Source organism: Gymnoscopelus braueri, assembly GCF_963280865.1.
Source record: "Gymnoscopelus braueri genome assembly, chromosome: 5".
Classification (NCBI taxonomy): Eukaryota; Metazoa; Chordata; class Actinopteri; order Myctophiformes; family Myctophidae; genus Gymnoscopelus; species Gymnoscopelus braueri.
This window is the reverse complement of record NC_137606.1, coordinates 40,353,141-40,375,299: the sequence shown is the minus strand read 5'-3', so window position 1 is coordinate 40,375,299 and position 22,159 is coordinate 40,353,141. Positions and strand designations below refer to the sequence as shown.

Sequence of the window (22,159 nt, the reverse complement as noted above, 5' to 3'; positions counted from 1 at the left end):
TTTACTCTGTCATGGATCAGTCTATAGTCTGGTGTGTTATTTCATCGAGACTTTTAAAGACATAATACACAAGACATCATCAACAGTCATTAGTCTGGTGTGTTATGTATCAACCTGTTGTAGATCTGTCTATAGTTTGGTGTTTTACTCCGTTTCAACCATAGACTAAAAATATGGACGAAGGGAGACGTCACGTGACCCATTGGTTTCTACAGATCCGTTTTGAAGCTTATTGGCTTCATATCAAGGGGCCAGCTTGAGATTGAGCTTTTTACATTGACTCCAATACGGAAGAGACAGTTCATATGAATGGCCTGTAGTTTTGCTGTTTTACCCCTGCTGGTGTCAGAAATAATTTATCTTAACGCAAGCGGATGGGTTTTTGACAAACTTTAGACTAGATTTTCTTACCTTAATAAAAAAGTGTCATAAATACTATATGCTTCCAGTCGCTAGTTTAAAGTCTCCTTTCAATCATCATGATATGCGTTTTGGTAAACTATGGTCCCATTTATTTTAAAATTTACGATAAAGTAGGTTATGCTCTAGGAGGGGCGGGATGATTTGATTGACAAGCTACACAACCAATAGCATTCATTCCCCGCCCCCGCTTTTGATTGACAAGCTACCCAACCAATAATGGTCTGGTGTCATTCTGCAGGATATGACGCAATATGACGCAATATTGAAATATGGTGGATTTGAAATTGCTGAACAATCGGCTTCATTTACGGTCTGTAGAGTCTAGGGGCATAACGCTGTCCATTCTTTTTATACAGTCTATGGTTCATATCCAGCGGAGCTTCCTTTCCACCTGGTTTCAACCTGTCATGGTTCAGCCTAATATAGTCTGGTGTGTTAGTCTGTGTCAACCTGTCATGGTTCAGCCTAATATAGTCTGGTGTGTTAGTCTGTGTCAACCTGTCATGGATCAGTCTATAGTCTGGTGTGTTAGTCTGTTACAACCTGTCATGGATCAGTCTATAGTCTGATGTGTTAGTCTGTTTCAACCTGTCATGGATCAGTCTATAGTCTGGTGTGTTAGTCTGTTACAACCTGTCATGGATCAGTCTATAGTCTGGTGTGTTAGTCTGTTACAACCTGTCATGGATCAGTCTATAGTCTGGTGTGTTAGTCTGTTACAACCTGTCATGGATCAGTCTATAGTCTGGTGTGTTAGTCTGTTACAACCTGTCATGGATCAGTCTATAGTCTGGTGTTATACTCCTTACATGTTTTTTATCTTATTTAAATTTTTATTGAATACTTTATTACAAGTTTGCAGAACAAAGCACATGAAAATACAGTTCAATACAAGGTCAGCTAATAGGATTTAAAGTGTGTATGGACATGGCTTCTGATGGACATTTCCCTCAAACTATATTTTTGGCAAGGACATACAAAATGAGTGGCCAATAATATTACCATAAATAAATTACTAATGCATACTAGTCCAGTAGACACATGTTCCAAGAGAACACATGGTTTTTAAAGAGGGAGAGTGGTTAGTCCTCATCCCTTTGAATTATTATCATTATTATTATCATTATTTTATTTTATTAAGATGGTAAGTAGGAAAGCTGAGAGGGAAAGCGTGAAAAAACTCGGGCTCAGACAGATTTTTCCAGGGCCAGTCATTAGGCATGCACGTATCCGCCACTGTTTGGTACCTGGTTTAACAAGGTTTGGATACCTGTCTGCCAGTTACTGGCAGACAATTAAACTTTGATTAGTTAATTAAATTGATTTGTTAATTAAACTTAAAGGGTTAGTTCAGATTTTTTTAGTATTTTCTGTAGGAGATACTTGCCATTAATGTAGTGGTTGCAAAGGTATTAATTGATTGCCTGAGTCCCGTGGTCAGAGTTATGGTCCGGTTCTGATGAATATGAAGTAGTTCCGGTAGATTAGTAGATTTGGTGGGGGCCGCTCATTAAAAATAAATTAATTAAAAAAACTAGCATCATTTGTATTGTTGACCTATTTCTACCATATAGTGCACTAATGTTTGTGTTCAGAATCACTACGCCGCGGCAGCCTACTCACACACAAAATATATGACACAAAAAATAGTACCATGTGACAGAGGGGTCGAAATTGAACGAAACCTGCACTATATGGTAGAAATAGGTCAACAATACAAATGATGCTAGTTTTTTAAATACATTTATTTTTAATGAGCGGCCCCCACCAAATCTACTAATCTACCGGAACTACTTCATATTCATCAGAACCGGACCATAACTCTGACCACGGGACTCGGGCAATCAATTAATACCTTTGCAACCACTACATTAATGGCAAGTATTTCCTGCAGAAAATACTCAAAAAATCTGAACTAACCCTTTAAGTGTCTTTATTAGAGTATTGATGTCAACGGGCATTTGGGAAACCCAGCTCTTACCCTGTTAAGTCAAAATCAGGTCATTCATTGGCATGGAAGACTTTTTTTTTAATGGTTCTCTGCAGTAACGTTTCTGGGTGTACTGGCACCCTAGGCCAGTGGTTCTCAAAGTGGGGTCTGGGGACCCCCAGGGGTTCATTAAATCCTGGTGTCCTACCTATTCTGAAGAAAACCTGGAGACCGGCAAGTCAGCCACTGTATACTGGCTCTAATATTCTTATATTTTAAATAGAAGATTTGCCGCAGACATGGACACGTCTGGTCATGGACACGTCTGTCCGTGTACGGACACATTGATGACCCCTGAGTGTGTAGTCTGATGTGTTACTCCGTTTCAACCTGTCATGGTTTTGATTGATTGAATACTTAATTGGCAGTTTACAAATAGTACAGTTCTATGATTATACAATGGTGCTAAAAGGATAGCACAAAAAGCCCTAAGGGCTTGTTTCCATTGTGGTCCTGTGTATTCAATTCATCAAGACATTTAAAGACATGATATACAAGACATCATCATCATCTGTTTCAACCTGTCATAGATCCGTCTATAGTTTAGTGTGTCACTCCAGTGGAGAGAGAGAGAGCAGGGGAGTGACAGGCAGCAACGATCGACCCGGGGACTTGCTGTCAGGCATTTGAGCCCATGTGGTACACGCCCTAACCATTCGGCTATCGGGCCTGCAGGAATAGCTATTTAAGAAAGGTTCTTCCAACGATTCCTTGTATTTTGGGTGCATATTTTGGATTTCAGTAAAGAAAACACAATTTATAAAACATGGTGTGAGTCTCTATGTTTACTGGATTTGTGTCCCAGATTTGATCTTTTGGCAGCGTAGCAACGGGGAATCAACAGCAGTAGTGCCTACAGGGTTTAGCCTAATTCTGTTTATTCATGGCTGGATATGCCATCTCATCAGACTGACCTTATAATGTTATTCTCAGACCATGAATTCAGAAAATGATATATTAAAAGTATCCCTATATTACGATTACAATTTACAATTTAGACATTTAGCAGACGCTCTTATACAGGGTGACTTACAAGTGCAAGATCAGAGTAGAGTAAGCATGAACCATATTCAACAAAAAACTAAATAGTCTAGGGGTTAATTTAACAGTTAATTTAATTAATACATTTAATCAATTATACAAATATTTTTTTTTCTCAATTAATAAGAGAATTAATAAGTAATCAATCAATATTTTTGTCATGTCATAAGCGAAAAGTAAAAAAAAATCTTGAATATAGTGAAAATAGCAGATCTGCTATTTTCGGTTATACGATCATTCAATTAATCCAAAAAGTAATAGATAGAATAATCGTTAAGAAAATAATCGATAGTTGTAGCCCTACACATAAGTCACATAAGTAAAGAGGACAATGTAGTGCCTCAAAGAAACTATACATCAAACCTACCTAGCATCTGTCCAAACAACATGCTAGAATGTCGCAAGGACTTATAGTGCAGCCGATTAGTGAAACAATTGTTCACTTTGTGATGCAAGCACCAAATTTTGCATGAATAATGCCTAGGACCTTCTTTTTTCTCATATAAGTAAGCAGCTCCATCTGAGAACACAAGTGGGAGTGCTTCCTTTTCTGGACACTCCCCGGTCTTGTCTTGTGGACATTTTGTGTGACGGTTTAGGGCGAGGGGCTATCCTTTTACCACCTAATCTGTACAGAATAGGCCTACTGTAAACACATTCAGGTATGGGAACAAAGTGTTCTTCACCTAGCCCGATTGTTCATTCAGTGCCTCTTAAGTCCAGTGCGATCTGTACACAATCCGGATAAGCCCATTGCCTGGCACATCCTGGCAATTCAGATGCGGCTCTCTTACTACAATACTACAACTACTAGTTTGTGTACATACAGGGCTGATAAGATAGCATTTGTTACACTAAATTATACTGGAACTACACTTAGTAGACGACCACAGTGAGTACACTACTCAGCCTATACTGTGCCCCATGCTGAGTCTCACAGCAATGATGTCACCAGTGTGCCCATAGTTGTGCCTTAAAATCACTCTCTTATAAAAAATTATGTAAACTAATTGACGTTGGTTACAACATTGTAATGTAGATCAAAATACTGCTTAGACCTTGGACTACTCTACAGTACATCCGGTTGAAACTTCATTTCTGATCGAATCACAACAGACTGTGAATTGTAGTCGAAAATGGCCGCCATCTTGAAAATCTTATTGAATTTGTATTGGCACCATTGAAATTGTCATGTAAAAATGCATACATTTTGATTTTGATAACTAGATCATCAAAATAGGTTCAGCCGTTCAAGTTCTACACTTTTTTTTACATTCAATGCGACAGCCTTCTTGAAAAATGGCCGGATTTTCAGGTGGCTATAAGGCTTTTGTGAAAAAGTAGGTCCTAGGTGTTATCCGTGCCAATTTGGTGCTAGAATCACAAAGTGAGCGATTCTTCTGAAATATGACCTAATTTGCTGGATTATTACCCCAATCCAACCCATGATGAGTGCCAAGCGGAGAAGCGATCCTATGTTTATAGTCTTTGTCAAAAACTCTTTGGTAAGACCTGGCCAGGGAATTGAGCCCCAACCTCCCAATCTCAGGCCAAATATCTAATCACAAGGCTACTTCTTCTTTAACATATTATCATACATTTTCCTACTCAGTGTGATGCAGCCAGAGGCCCTCCTCTGAAGGTGGTCTATGCACCCCGGTACCCCGCACTCGCATGCTGTGCTGTCTGCCAGACCCCACTTCTTCATGGACGATTTGAAGGCCACTACCTGAGCACTGAGCTGCTTGTTGTGAACTTGTAGATCTGCTATTTTTCTAAATATTTGAAAAGACTTTTAACAATTTGAGAATATTGTTTTTATAAATACTTAATTAATTATGAATAGTAATGGGGCAAATTAATATATCAATTTAGGGGTGCTTCACATAAAAATGTTTGAGAACCTCTGCATTATATGATACTAAAAATAAATATATATCTAATCTATCTTTTAAATGTTTGGTATTCAACCTCCACGGGCAACCTTGCAAGGGCTACTTTTCTATTCAGCCAAATATTTAATTATTCACCCAAATATTTAATTATTCACCCAAATATTTAATTATTCACCCAAATATTTAATTATTCACCCAAATATTTAATTATTCACCCAAATATTTAATTATTCACCTGTCTCTAAATAAGTACCAGAGGAGACAGCTCCAATGGAAATAATAAGGTTAGTGTGGGGGTCTCCATGGGCCATGATAGAAGAACCACTGCCTTGTGGAATTAATGAAGCCCCCCACAAGACACAAGAAGAAAAATAACAGCCCCACAAAAATCCCACAGGTCTGTGAAGAAAAGCAATGATTCTGATTAAGCATTAGGCCACAGACCCTCCACTTAATTCCCTTTTCATCCCCAATCTGTTTATTGTTTATTCTGTGTGTGTGTGTGTGTGTGTGTGTGTGTGTGTGTGTGTGTGTGTGTGTGTGTGTGTGTGTGTGTGTGTGTGTGTGTGTGTGTGTGTGTGTGTGTGTGTGTGTGTGTGTGTGTGTGTGTGTGCGTGCGTGCGTGCGTGTGTGTGTGACATACAGGAACACTTCCTCGTGCACTGCACTCTCATGATTAGGGTAATTTTAACCAAACTGTTTTTTTTTTTTAGTTTTCATGAATTGTTAAACAATTTAACTGAAGGCAGCAGGACTGGAAGAATAAATTAATCTGTTAGACAATCTGTTAGACCCGACTTCTGCAACAAAAGCTTAAAAGTGCAATAGACCAGTGGTTCTCAACCTGTGGGTTGGGACCCCCACATGATTTTGGGGGGGTCCCCAGATGACAGTGAAGTGACAATTAAGACCTTTTTAATACCTAAAAAGAAAAGAATAAAAATCACACCCTGTGTGAAGTGGGCGGTGTCTTGCTAGCTAATCACAATACTGAATGGAGTCAACCAATCAAAAAAGACCATTACTGCATCAAAAGTAATCAACAAACTATTATAACAACTGGTCAAACATTGGCCAAATTATAAAATTATATAAGAAAGAGGTAAAAAAAAAAAGTGAAAATAGCCGATCTACAAGCTTGCAGATCTGCTATTTTCACAATATTTATCTGTGGAACCGAGTCAAACTGTTATGTCTCAACTCGTACAATTCCAAGTGCTTGTCAGGGTGGGCGCACTGGGGGTCCCCAGTTCAAATATAATTATGTTGGGGGGTCCCCAGTTCAAATATAATTATTTTGGGGGGTCCTCAGTTCAAATATGATTATTTTGGGGGGTCCTCAGTTCAAATATAATTATTTTGGGGGGTCCTCAGTTCAAATATAATTATTTTGGGGGGTCCTCAGTTCAAATATAATTATTGTGGGGGGTCACGACCTGAAAAGGTGAGAAGGCTGAGAACCACTGCAATAGACAACTTTCAACCACTAGATGTCGCACTTACTCTGTTGCAAAAGGTTCGTTATTTCCCTGATAGCTCTAATGTGTTGTTTGCAACGTAACGTTGTAATGATGGCTCGGCTGCCTCCAAGCATCTCAATTTGGTAAAAAAAAAAGTACCATACTCAATTTCACAAGGTGTTATTTAAAAAAAAATAGTCAATCAACAAGCTCACAACGCTCACGATGTGAGATTTTATTATCTATTTTCACCATATTTGAAATAGGCTTGTTAATTCAATGTAGGCTACTTGTTTCCCTTCCTAGCTAATGGAGTCAAAAGTTGCCAAGTAGGCCTACAATATTTGTCTTCAAAATTCAAAGTATCCAAAAAATACAAGTATACAGACACTGAAAAAAAGTGCTTAGTGCGTAGCCAACAGTACTCAAGTAAATATACTTTGTTACTGTCCAGTGTCACCACTGGGGATCATAGACAAAAGTCCCCTGCTCTTTTGGATTTCTCCCCACAGAGTTGAAGGGCCCATATTGAATCTGGATGAACTCAGATCCTCTAAAGCCAGGCGCGCGGGAAGTCCTTAAAGGGGTAGTTCACCCCCAAAATAACTTTTTTGCTAATACTCACCCCATGGAGCCTTGAATTCATAGATATTTTTTTGTTTTTGTCACATTCCTAAGCCAATAATTTGATTATAATAAATTTGTCCCCATTGATTCCGGTAGGAGACACAAATGCATTTGTGTCTCCTACCGGAATCAATGGGGCTAAATTTATTATAATCAAATAATAAAGGAAGGAATGCGACAAAAACTAAAAAATATCCATGAATTCAAGGCTCCATGGGGTGAGTAATCAATAGAAAAAAAGTTATTTTGGGGGTGAACTACCCCTTTAATACCTAGGGGGGCTGTGCGTCGGGGGGGACTCCTCGCGAAAAAAAAATCGAAAAAAACACCAGGTTGAAGTTCATCCATGACCGTAACAGACTGCTATGATCCATAAAATATATATATATTATAAAAAATAAAATAAAATAAAACTTTTTTTTTTCTTTTTTTTTTTTTCTTCCCATCACCAGGGGGGCTGCTCCCATCACCAGGGGGGCTGCAGCCCCCATAGCCCCCCCCCTTCCCGCGCCACTGTCTAAAGCAGTGTAAAGTAACTAAGTACATTTACTCAAGTAGGCTACTGTAGCCTACTTAAGTACAATGTTGAGGTATTTTTACTTTCCTGTAGTATTTCCAATTTTCAGTACTTTTACTTCTACGCACATCTCATATTATACTTTTACTCCGCTACGATTATTTGAACACTTTAGTTACTAGCTACTTTGTAGATGTTTTATTATTTTTACAAAACATACATTAACCACTTCAGGCTATGCATTTTGGTCATTTGAAAATAGCCGATCTACAAGCTCACAATGAGTTGCAGTGCAAGCATTGTGAGCTTGTTGCTCGGCTATTTTCAAAATATTTTTTTATAGATCTTTAACTTGTGAAATGGGACATTCTGTATAATGAGTATAGGCTACTTTCCACTTTTGGTACTTAAGTACATTTTGATACCAATATTTGTGTAGGCCTACTTGTAATCGAGTATTCCTACGTTGCAGTAACGATACTTTTACTTATGTAAAACATGTGAGTACTTTTTCCACCACTGTCTCTTTCCGGTGTTCATTCTGACGCAGCTCCGTTGTCAAGGAAGCGCGTCCTCCCGTTGCCATGGTGGCAACATGACTGTACACACAGAACAGAACGGTGACATGAAGAGCAAAACAGCAACTTCTGAATGCGTTTTAAATGGCCGATGATGTCTTTTCGTGCTATAGAAGAGTTCAAGCTGAGCGTTATTTTCGCGGAAGAAGAAGCCACTGCCGTGATGATATGCGGCATTCATTCAAATCAAATGTCTTTTCGTGATCATCATCATCACGTCTTCATCATCATGGTCATAAATGAGTAGTGGGGGGTCCAGGGACCGTTAGATGACCAGACGCAGCAGTGGAAGGAACCTCCATGTGAATGAATGCCTGCGATCACCCCTAGAATGCAAGTTCTGAAGGACAACTTCTTCTATCACTCGTATCCTGCAGTGGTGTAAAGTAACTAAGTACATTTACTCAAGTACTGTACTTAAGTGCACTTTGGAGGTATTTTTTTTACTTTACTTGAGTATTTCCAGTTTTCAATACTTTTACCTCTACTAGGCCTACTCCATGTATCTCAGAGGCAAATACTGTACTTTTACTCCACTACAATTATTTGAAAACTTTATAGTTACTAGTTACTTTGTAGATTTTGATTGATTAGGCCTATTACAAAACATACATTAACCACTTCAGCCCTACAGTATATATATTTCGGCCATTTGAAAATAGCCGATCGCAATGCATTGTGAGCTTGTAGATCTGCTATTTTCAAAAGATTTTAATATTTTTATACATTTGAAAAATTGTGAAATGGGACATTCTGCATAATGAGTAGGCTACTTTCTACTTTTGGTACTTTTAAGTACACTTTGATACCAATACGTTTGTACTTTTACTCAAGTAAATTTTAAATTCCGGACTTTTACGTAATAGAGTATTTTTATATTCCAGTATTGATAGCTAACAGGACAGGTGGGCACCAAAACCATTTTGGCACTATGGACAACTGGGCACCAAAACCATCTGGGCACTAGGGACATGTGGGCACCTGGTCGAGTGGGCACTTAGGGGTGGAGATAACTGGGCATCTGGACGAGAGGGCACCTGGAGAGGTGGGCACCAGGACAACTGGGCACAAAAATCATCTGGGCACTAGGGACATGTGGGCACCTAGACGAGTGGGCACCTGAATTAGGATTTGTGTCCACAAGTGTTTTCTAACTTTACATTTACATTGTAAGTGATATTTAACCCACTGTTCTTTACTCCAAACACTCTATCTTAACATTGATTATTTGACAATTTTTTGGTATCCTTAATTATTTTTGGTATTTTAAAATGTTCGCATATTGTAAAAAAAAATTAACAGTACTTATTTTGGCAAATAGACTATTATATTGTACTTTGAAACTCTTTTATAATGTACTTTTGACCTCAGTACTATTTTGGTAAATACACTCTTATATTGTACTTTTCACCTCGTTGTTGTGTTGTGTTTGTTGGTTTAAAGAACAGTGGGTTAAATATCACTTACCAACAACAAAGAAATGTAAAGTTAAGAAACACTTGTGGACACAAATTCTTATTCAGGTGCCCACTCGTCCAGGTGCCCACATGGCCCTAGTGCCCAGATGGTTTTGGTGCCCAGATGGTTTTGGTGCCCAGTTGTCCTGGTGCCCAGTCATCCCACAAATATTTTAAATTAGGCTTGAATCAATGAAGCCTGGTAGTGTTGAGGAGGGGGGGGGGGGGTCCCCAGCTAAATGTGTTCATACAGCATCACAATCATATGAACCACTTTAGCTTGTATATCTGCTATTTTTGAATAGCCAAGGTAGAAATACCTTGGCTATTCAAAAATAGCAGATATACAAGCTCACAGCGCGTCACTTCGTGCAGCACTGCGAGCTTATCTGATTCTTTTTTTTTAAGTGTTTGAAAAATGTTGAATAATTTTGAATTTTTGGGAGTCCCTGGCACAAAGCATTTTCAGGTGGGGGTTCACGGCCAATTAAATATCAATTTTGGGGTCCTTGACATGAAAAAGTTTGAGAACCACTGATATAAAACATGTGTCCTTAGTGGTTGACCTTCAGAAATGCCAGATTAGGAGCTGATGATGGAGAGCATCACGACGAGAGACAGCTCCTGGTGGAGGAGCAGAGGACATGCAGAGCCCGCAACCGCAAGTTCTGTCTGGAGACAAAACGGCGCAGAAAGTTGGTTTCATGTTGATTTATTACGTTATTGTTGTTGTTATTATTATTTTTATTTATTTTCCAAAAAAAAGTTAAAGTGTCAAATTATTAAATATGGCCTATTTCGGTCATAGTATACATTTTTTACTTTGATTATTGATAGCGGTCATTGGCAGTCATATCTTGGTACAGTATATTGATTTAATTTATTTGTCATATCTGCACTGTGCACTTTTTGTTTACAAAGCCTAAAATCCAAACAGAAATGTATTAATACATTTTTTATTCAATGTAAAAATTTTTTTTTAATTAATTAATTTATTTATTTATCATCAAGTAAAAATGAATGACGTGACAGCCCTAATAGTTGCGACCTGACCTGACCTGACCTGACCCCGGCGGGTCTGAGAGGATAATGCCAGTGTTGGATGAGACACTATAGGCCAGCCCTCGGTCACTGCATGGTGACAGGACGCTGTCATCTGGGCCTGTAAATAGATCCTGCTCATCCCGGTGGGACAGCACAGAGTGATGACTAACGGGCATTGGCCCGACCAAGTTCAGCAGCACAGCATGTGCGGCGCAAATCCCCCACAGATAATAACCTCCTAAATCTGTTGACCAACAGAGGATAAATGCCCAGTGATATTGTCTTTCTAAACGTGGTTAGGATGCAGCAGCAGGGACAGACAGAAAGAGAGAGACGTAGGCTCATGCAAGTATGGCTGAACATGTAAGCGATGTTTTTCTTTTCTTTCATATTTGTACATTGTCTTCCACAGGCAGCTGATACTTCTTCTTTTTTTTTGAATCAGCAGACCAGCTATATTGTTCATGCAGCTTTGAATGCTAGGCTAGCCGCTATATGTATTTTCACTCCAGCATATCAAATATTATAAACAATTCTGTGCACCCCAAACAGTTTTTAAGTTCCTTGATTCAGTATTTAGATATTTTAATATTTATTTTATCAGACATACTTCCTATACAAACTCATTGGGCCTCATTCACTAAGCTCGTTTACGCCCATATGTTGTACTTATGAGCATATGCACGCTTTTCCACGTTCAGTCTGATTCATCAATCTTTTTTTGTCTGTGAATTTTGACGGATGTCTGCTCAAACTCACGTCTGCTCGGAGGCAGACTTACATGGGACCAAAGCTTGCGTATGTCATTAGAATGCCTTATTCTTCTAAATCTATTACACATTTTTATGTGCCCAACATTTGTCAACACATATACGTAAAAAATAAAGAAAAAAGGATGCATATTATAGACATGATCCATGATTCAACCGTTTAATTTTTTTATTTTCAGTTGACGCAATTAGAGCCGAATTATAAGATCCCTCGGCGTGATTGCTGTGTGGCCACAGTTTCACCTATTGGGCTTTCATGCCATGATGGTCAAGATTCAATTCATCCCCTGAGCAAGCAGGCAGGCTTTATTAGTTCAAAGGTAAAAATGTCAGCACTTGCGCAGGAAACCGGGTTCAAATCCGGGGTAGAAGAGGAAAGTTACATAGTGCGGCTTTAATAAAGACATACACAACTTGAGACTTCATTTGACGAGGTCACAAGTTACTACTAATGTCTGTTGAACAATTCAATGATCCGGAATCATGGATAAAATGATCGGCAATAGTCATTCCAGGGGCCTTATTACATGCCTCAGTCATCCCTTTAATCCAGCTTCCATATCAATACTTCACCTAGATACATGTGAATGCCTTATGATTCCAAACATTTGAGTTTTCATGTGTAAGTACTGCACGGTGTGTCCTGTCCAGAAAAGTGTCCATTACTCGATGGCAACATGCCTTTGGACAGCGGAACAACATCACTCCCACTTGGTTACCTTGAGCCCATGCTGATGTTATCATTGCTTGCCTTAAGTTATTAATGACACACCTCGAGGAATGGACTCGGGTTTCGGGTAATAAAAAAACATACTCCTTCTTCCAACCCCGTAATCAACTGGATTACACCCCTATACTCTCTTGACCCAGCCTTATGTGTGCACCTCAGGGCTCTGGAGGAGAGGCGGAAGCAGTGGGATGCCCGCGAACTGCAGCTGAGAGAGAGCATCCTGCAGCAGCGCAGACAGCGCGTCCAGGATGCCACCGAGCGCTTCCAAAGAGCCCACCTGCCTCCTTCTCAGAGGAGAAGGCAATGTTAGTGTTCCATCTTTATCTAAAAGAGAGTGTCGAGTCGAGGTTCATTGAGAGGTAGCTTAATGCAGGGTTTCTCAAACGTTTTCATGTCAAGGAAACCAATTTGACTTTCATGGAGGCATTAGGCTAGATGGAAAGAGGGGTTCAAGCGCTCAGGGTGGATTCTTTTTTTGCCACCTGTTTCTACTTAATCCTTGAAGTGTGTATTCTAAGATTCTGCCAGGTACCAGGCTGAAATAATGGCCCATGGGGTTAATCTTGAACCCTTTCTTACACATATCCCCAAACCCAAAAAAATGAAAACATTCTAGATGTGAAATGATTCTGTTCCAGCGACCCAGATATGAAAGGTTGTTTTGGTTTATAGTAAACCAAAACATATTCACCAGTGAGCAAACAGGTGATTTAAATGTTTTTTTATTGTTTGTAGTATTTTGTTCTAAGTGTATGTAACCCAAGGCATTTTCAGAGGCCCTTAGTGATGCTCTAGGTCTGTGGTACTGTAGGTGCCATCAGACATCAACTAACATAGCATCAGGTTCTGTATGGGCATTAGCATGAGGTGCTACATAGTGAGCAATGGACAGCAAATATCGAGGCTAATCTTACATAATGCAAAGAAATGTAACGTCCGCACACAGTATAATGCTGGTAAACAACTTTTGGCATCATTGTAATAAATATACATAATCTTATATGCACCTGAGAGTTGAACTAAAAGGTGTCCTGAATTTGACACGGTTTAGGTCCATGAAGCTCAAACTCCAGATGTTTTCTCCTTGTGATGTTTTAGCTTTTAGAAAGAATGGCCCCGACATCGAAGAGGCGCTTAACCACATCCAAAGCAACTTGAGCTTGTACGCCCAGCAGTCTGCCTTCCTGTCCAGTAGCTCCACCATGAGCCGGTAAAGAAAACAACAACAGCTAGTCAGTCAATCCTTACCCAACAAGAAGGGAATATGACTTGTTCCATTCTTAAACAGAATACATGGCATAAAGATAAGTTAAGACATTATTGACCCAGAGGGGTCATTGTGTGTTATGTATGTATTATGCCTGTTGTTGTATTGTGAGGTACCACTTTTCATTTGTTGTATATCTCTTGTTATGTTTTCCCTAAAAACTTAACCAGGAGCTGCACTCCATCTCCAAAGCCTCCAATGGTGTCTAAATCCAGCCACCTTCGGGCTGTCTCCGCAGTGGAGGCTTACGCCAAACTGCTTCGGGAACGTAGCATGTCCGGCATCAAGGACAGTCAGCCCTTTTTTCTCAATGAGACTCAGGTGAATCAGGAGAGGGAACAAGATAATTGCAGCCCACAGGTTGGTCACTTGAATGAAATATGAGATATGTTGTTGTTGTTGTTACCGTCTGATTATACACTGATTGATTTACATCTTGCAAACTCTCCACCTACAACATCCTGTGACAAACTGAATGCAAAACACTTAAATCTGGGCCCTAATATGAATCCGTCTCAGCTCTGAAACATTATATTAATTTGCCATTAGAGGGCACTGTGATAAAAGAGATGATACATTATATATTTTTGGAAAGGCTTTATCTTCCATAACACTGCTCCAGTGGTACAAACATCCATCCATCTACTGTTGTACTGCTGTATATATACACTGTATGATACGGACGTTACTCTAAAGATATGTTGCCTTTATGATAGTGTTTTCCGGCAATAAAAGAGACACGATACGTTTCTGTACAGTTTTAATATGCGGTTGAGGTTAAATGAATATATAGAGGCATGAGGTAAAGTGGAATCCTAGCCCTGGATCTGCCTGCCAAGACGTGCATGAGCATCCCCACTGCAAACAAGGCCCCTTTTAGAGGCCTGACTGGTCCATCACCTATGACACACATTTTTACTCTCTCTCTCTCTCTCTCTCTCTCTCTCTCTCTCTCTCTCTCTCTCTCTCTCTCTCTCTCTCTCTCTCTCTCTCTCTCTCTCTCTCTGTCTCTGTCTCTTTCTCTATCTCTCTCTTGCACATACTCTGGAATGTCACCTGTTTGGGCCATGTTGGCTGACACCAGATATTTGGAAAATTATCCTGTGCACGCGTATCATTTTCTCGCAAGTCATCGTCACTCTTTTGTGTTTTGTGTTTTTGGTAGGAGCACCCCGCGTATCAGCTCCACCGTTCCGACAGCCTGTCAAGTCTGGACAGCTTGGAGAGTGAGGACCACAACCGCAGCACTGCTAATCCCCAATGTTCTCATTCATCCAATTTGCTCAACTTTGAGAGGCCTCTGTCAGGCCAAAGAAACCCGAATCACCCGTGTCCGTCGGCTGATCTCACTTCTTCCTTAACAAAGATGTTTCTTAGCGGCGACACTTTCCAGCAGCGAAAGATGCATTCGGGCCCTCAACCCAAAAAGCAGGAGGAATTTGAGGAATCAAATGAGAGGATGGGCAACCGTTCCCAAGCCACAGCTGATCGAACTCCTAAAACAGAAGCACAGGACCCTCTGGGCTACTGTGGCCTGTTAAGTCTTTGTGAGGTTATTGACCCAGACACAGAGCGCTTTGAGGAGAGCTCCCGAGGAAGCAGTCCAAATGACAAAACCACAGTGCTTACAAATAACAAAGTTGCTTTAGGCAATCGAGCGCTTGAATTCTCTTGTCCCAAACAAGGACAGTTAGATCTCAGACAGCACTGTAGTCATGATGACAGACATGCAAACCATCAGTCAGTGGTGGAAATGTCTTTGCCCGCTAAAGACAACAACCGCAATGACATATTTTTTGAGGCTCGCTCAAAGCCTAATATATCATGGAATGACTATACAAAACCTAGAGAAGAAACTGTCCTGCACACTGTAAAGGAAAACAATGATCCACCATCCAGGAATAAGTCTAGTGATTGCATGAACAACCTCAATAAGGGCCCAAACTCAGAGCCCAAAGCCCAGAGATTTAAGAATACAGAATTACAGCATCAGGCGTGCTCGTCTAATAGCAAGGCAGACATTCCTGGGTGCCTCAAGTTTCCCGGGGAGGAAATACAAGAGCTGGCAGGATTATCTCATTCTGATTCCAAACTATGTGGCGTTCGATTCGTCAAGGGAATTCTTAAAAAGCAGTCCAAGTACGCACAGGGAGAGCGCAAGTCTGCGTACGGCTCGGAAACTTTGCTTTTCGCTAAACAAGTGGCGTTGTCTATTCGAGACAGCGTTGAATTGACGAGGATGAAAGCCAAGGACGCAGAGGGTGACAGGGCCGTTAAGAAAAAGCTCCGCTGGTTTGATGAGGAGAATCTGGATGACGAGGACAAGGAACGGAAGGTAAACGCCTGGCAACAGACCCTGATGAAAAGTAAATCTGTCGGTCCATATCTGCTGAAAGGCCACTCGGATGACCACCAGCCGAGTCTGACTGCATTCTCAGGGGCTTCCAGGTCTGGCCCCAGCCTGACCTTCCCAGCCTCCACTGGTTATCACTTTACAAAGCAAGCTTGGACAGATGTCGGAGTTCAAGCCGGCAAGCAACAGGAACAAGGGGAGGAGGTCAGGGTGCCAAGTAACAGCGCCCGGATAGGCAGTCCCAAGGTCCCTAGGAGAGAGCGCTCGGCCAGAGGCGCAACGGGTCCCGTTTCCTCGAGGGCCCGAAAGGGCACTGTCATGAGACCTCAATCTGCCACTGAGGTGAGCCAGATAGCCAGGGCCCAGGGGAAAATCATCTTGCCTCGACCGCCACCCAGGGGTGAAACCACAGAAGAAGACACAACAGCGTACATCACCAAGACTACTTCCCTCAGTCCCCATTACTCTAGCATGAATTCTAAACTAGCCGAGCAGAATTGGCACAGGGACTACTCTGACTTAAGTTTTGCCTCATCTCACACGCAGCACGTAATTCCAACTGATAGCAGTGTTTCCTACGCGCCAATGCCACCCTCATCTCTCTATCCCTCGTCTGAGGTACCTATCATGTCTGGCTCCATTCATCAGGAGACTCAGGGCTGCGGCAGCGGGAGGAGAGGGTTGGTGTATGATGAAAAAGGCCTCTGTTTAGATTGTACTCCCACAGACGAGGAGATCTCTCTGCTCTGGCAGGGTGTTCGCAGTGCCTTAGCCACCAATGACGGTAATGTATATCTTGGCTGACAATCCCCCACACACACACAACTTACAGCAGGCCTAGTCCGTGTGTCTCCCTTGTTACCCACAGAGACATAGAGACGCCTTTAAAGAGTATTTTCTCTAGCGTACGAAGCGTCTCTATTAGTATCACCTTTACTACTTTGTATGTTGAAGTTAACGTTATTGTATAATGATGGATGTCTTTTTTTTCTCCAATGTGACGTCCTGAAATGCCCTTACAGTCGTGCTGGCTCGCGAAATCATAATTATACTTTGTGTTTGTATAGATTTAGTTTTTGTGAGTTCATCAAGATGTTAGCCCCCTTGTGGCTCTTGTCAGCACTCATTGGAGTACTGCTTCATTGGAATGGACCTATTCAATAATGAATGTACTTTTCAGGTCTTCAAAGAAAGGAGGTTGCACAGCTCGTAGCCACGATGCAATCTGTCTATGCAATCTGTCTTCTGCAATCTTCTGCAATCTGTCTTCTTCAGGGTATACCCTGGCCTGAGGAAGACTTTTTACTGTCAAAACGTTGGTAAAATAATGAAATAATTGATTGCATCATGGCTATGAGCTGTGCGACCACATTTTATCTCCTGTGGTCAACACCTCCTCACCACTGGTGTTCACTCCTGTTCCATTGTGTACTTTTCAGGTCGACATCTCATGCACACAAAGAAGCAGAGAGGAGGCTGAAGCTTTTAATTACAGTGGTTCTCAAACGTTTTCATGTCTAGGACCCCTAAATTCATATGTATTTTGCACCCCCACCCATCTGAAAATATTTTGTGCCGCCAGGGACCCCCATACAAGATTTGTGTTGTTGAAATGTTTACATGTTCACATTTTTCAAGATTTATTGAAAATAGCCGATCTACCAGCTTACAACGTGTCGCAATGTGATGCGTTGTGAGCTTGCAGATTGGCTATTTTGAAATAGCCAAGGTATATAGGGTTAAAGTGGATTACACTCATATTGATGCTATATTAACACATTTTGCTGGGGACCCCCTGGAACCCCGTCAAGGGCCCCTAGTCACTTTGAGAACCACATAGTCACTTTGAGAACCACTGTTTTATTACATACAGTAGCTGGAGATAGAGAAACTTGTAACTTGTGGAAAAGTGCATGATTGGATCATTCCCTCTTTTTTTCATATAACCAACGTAGGTGACCCTAGAAACTGCCTGACGCACAATGGGTCATTGTCTGCCTTGCATCAAGCGCGTGCCAATTTGTCCCACGTTACCATCAATGGCGACAGCCTTATCAGCGGTGTCAAAGCCGTCACCAGAATGAGTGGCTTCTTTCTCTCCCCTAACAACGGTGAGATCAAACATCAAGCTTGACCAATTTTGTCATTGAATTACAGCATGCCACAAATCAGACGTATTGCTTAACCACTTGAGCCCTATTTCATACTTTGCTCCACAACACAGTGTGAGCTTGTAGATCTGCTATTTCTTGCTATTTTTGAAGAATTTTGAAATATTTTCGACATTTTCACCTACACCTTTTCACCTCAAAATATTGACGCCAGATAGAAAGTGGTTAATTTGTGTTGATAGCATATATTTCCATAACGCATATAACCATGGCATATCCGATTATGGATTATACAAAGTGGGGCTGCAAAATATATGATTATGACACCTTTTGTGGTTTGTGATATGACTTGACCACATGCTCTTATGCCTTTGCTGCATATCACTCCCCAACTCTCTCCGTTTCCTGTGTGACTATCAATTAGATGCACAAAAAGCAGAAAATAAATAGCTTAAAAAAGAAAGGAAAAATATCTACATCTAATGGAGGGATTAGCATAAAACTAGCTGAATACATTCATGTTCTCTGAAGGATGATGAACCCTAACCATTTGAGTGACCCCATGTCATGACTTTTCCTCTACCACTATGCACACAATATATATATATCATAATCTACCAGGCAGATTGCAGGAGGAACCCTAATGATTTTGCTGACCTCATGGCCTTTGCTCTTGCCAAAAATAATCCACTTGCACCCAAGAGATGATTACCAAGAAACGTGTCTTTCCAACCCTTTGGTACCAAACAAGGTATCTAGAAAACCACTACCTGGGGTGTTAGAAGCAGCACAACCTTTAGTCAACACTAACAGAAGTCAATTTCTTCTTGTTTTAGCAAGGAGCCTGGTCAGAAGACAGGTGCTGGAGAGTAGTGGAACGAGGAGGAAGACCTGTCTGGAGTCAAACAGAGCCCCTCAGCCTGGTTCACTGAACAGAAAGCTTCCTCAGGTACAGTGGTTCCCCAAACAATGGGTCGGGAGTCATTTTCTGGTCACAGACCCATTTGTACTGTATGTGTCTGTCACAATTTAAAACCTTTTTTACATTAATTTTTTAAGATCTTAAAGCGGCACCATGTAACTTTTTCTTTATGAATAAAATGTAATTTTGTCCAATCTGTATGATAGAGTATGTTAATACAATATAACTTATACAATTGGGGTGGTTGTATTTTGTCTCCCTGCTCTTCTAATGAGATATTTAGATTTAGTGTCAAAAGGTCAGGTCTCACCTAGACGTGTAGGATCTGTCACGAATTTTTACCTGATGGTCAAGATTCAATTTATACCCTGAGCAAGCAGGTCGGCTCTATTAGCTCAATGGTAAAAATGTCAGCACTTGCGCAGGAAACCGGAGGTAGAAATCTGAGGTAGAAGAGGAAAGTTACATAGTTCAACTTTAAATTAACAAAATAAATAAAATCTGAAAAGATTACATTCAAAAGATTTTCTGAAAAACTACATTTAATATTTTATAGCAATAGAAAATAAATGAAGCTTGTAGAACATCTATTTTCACAATTTTAGACTATTATTAAATCGGTTATTTTCACTATTATTGAAAGAAATTGTGATTCATTCATAATACATCGGTCCTGGGGAGACAACCGAATCTTTTGGGTCTCAACCTAAAACGTTTGAGAACCCCGTCTCAGGTACATGCATGCTTCTGCCCTGTGGGCATAGTAGTGTGAGTAAAGCTCCCTATATATCATGCGTAGGGTGTGTTAGAACTTGTCAAATCGGTTTTGCAATCCCCTGCTTCCACACTAGTCTTGCAGTGTTTGTAGAATTCACTGCACAACGTGGTTTAGGCTTGTTCAAGACAAGGCTTTCCTGACAGACTTGAGTTACCTGTACTTGTTTCTTTTTTTCTTACAAAAACGGAAGGTGTTGGTGATTCATGTGTTTGTCTACAGCTTCTGTTTTCTCATATGACTGTTTTATCCCCATCGCCTATACTGTAAATGTATATGTATTTAGGGTCAATGTAAAATGTCTTGTTTATTTTGTACAGGCCTCAACCCAATTGACACCCTCCTCCAGTACTTATTACCTGGCACTTCCTGATGAAGGTATGTCTTCACACAGAGAGAAAAAGAAAGGAACAACATACTGTATCAAACTGATTTAATATGGGGCTGCAGTGGCTCAGGGGTAGTGGCCGGGTAGAGTGAACTCGAAACCGCAAGGTTCCCAGTTCGATCCCGGGCTGGGGAGCTCCCCCAGAGTTAGTGTCGAAGTGTCCTTGAGCAAGATGCTGAACCCCTAATTGCTCCCGAAGAGCAGGTTGGTGCCTTGCATGGTTTCCTCCGCCATCGGTGTATGTGTGTGTGAATGGGTGAATGTAATGCACAATCTAAAGCACTTTGGATAAAAGCGCTATATAAATGCACCATTTACAAACAAACAAACACATAAATAAATACAAAAATACATTGACATGGTACAAAACAACTCACTTGAATACTGTATGGGAGTTACTTGAGAAGAGGACCCAGAAATTATGAAAGGTTATAAATAAATGTATTCAAATGGTTTTAAGGTATTAAGGCATCTGTATGTACAGGACACAAATGTTCTGATGAATGAAGCCCATTGTTGGTGTTTTATACCGGTAACTCCCCCATATCTGATCTCGGAGGATCACATGGAACATTTTACGAGCACTTTGCACTTGAAACAGAAGCTTTCTTATACCGGTGCACTTGCTGTACGTCACTTTGTCTAACAGCTTAAATCCGCAAATGTGTTTGATGTGCTGTGGACACGCTTCCTCTCCTCGTAGGCTTGGGGAGCGTGACCATGCAGCCTTCGCTGGCAGAGCTACGTGGAGAAGGCCTAGCGGTAGAAAGGGATACGATGACTACCATGGACCTAGCTCAAACGCAGAGGCCCGGGGCGCTGCATCAGCGGAGCCTGCACCAAACCGGCCTCGCCACCACCCTGTCCTTAGAGGAGCACAAAATCCTGCTCTCCCTGGAACGACTCAACCACCAGCTGCACTGTAAGTACCACTGTTAGGACAGAGTCGTTGTTGTTGTTGTTTTTTTTTTGGGTTGCTTTTTACCCCAATTTAGTCGTTATGCCAATTGATTCCTCCCCACACACATTTCTGTGTGTTGTCACTCCTGTTGTATACTACTGGCTCATCTGCCAATGAGGAGCCTCCACCGGGAGGACGTAGAGTTTTTTGCTTGCAGAAAGGGTCTCAATTGACTCACTGTCAGTTGTCAAAACACTTGACTTGTGTCTGGCTTATACGTTGCAGGTGTACAGGAATACAGTGGGGGCGACGTCGCTGCCGCTCGAAGCCTCATGCATGGAGATACACCCTCTGTAAGTGTGTGTGTTTGTAAACAAACCAAGCTTGCATTGACATCGCTCTGAACTTTGTGGTTAATTAATTTGATAAGGCGCATTTACCTTACCTTACCTTCTTGTGGCCATTTTAGACACGGGAAAGCAAAGCTACGGCCTACCACAAGCACCGTGCGTTCTCGGCTGACAACCGCTCCCGCAACCTGAGGAGGTTCTGACCGAGGGTCTTTGATTGGCTGTCGTCCACATCCCATCCACCTCACCTGGGCAATAGGCTATACGGAACATGCAGGGTTTGATTTGTAAAGACAACATAGCGGGGACATTTTCTTAACCACGTAAGCACTATGTACTTGGTCATATGGCAAATAGCTAAATATAGCCTATCTACAAGCTCACAACAGTTCATTTAAATTCAGTGAAAAATCTGGAAGAAGTTTTGTTGGGGGGGAATTGAAAATGTTGGAAAATGTTCTGAAAAAATAGGGACACCAGGGTTAAAGTGGTTAACGTTTAACATACATTGTTAAATTGTGATATTATCAAACATAAATATCAAACATATCAGACAGTCT

General features: G+C 41.0%; 1 protein-coding gene across 1 annotated transcript; it reads left to right on the top strand.

Moving 5' to 3' along the window:
* Nucleotides 1-8,779: 8,779 nt before the first annotated feature.
* Nucleotides 8,780-21,802, top strand: cep126 (centrosomal protein 126; the record flags this gene model as incomplete). Its single annotated transcript, XM_080429224.1, has 12 exons — nt 8,780-8,897; nt 10,561-10,683; nt 12,692-12,837; nt 13,631-13,742; nt 13,970-14,159; nt 14,965-16,936; nt 18,108-18,263; nt 19,100-19,212; nt 20,281-20,338; nt 21,052-21,270; nt 21,535-21,602; nt 21,719-21,802. Exons 1-12 carry the CDS (start codon nt 8,842-8,844, stop codon nt 21,800-21,802), a joined length of 3,297 nt encoding a protein of 1,098 aa, XP_080285350.1. The 5' UTR covers nt 8,780-8,841.
* Between the last annotated feature and the right edge of the window lie 357 nt (nt 21,803-22,159).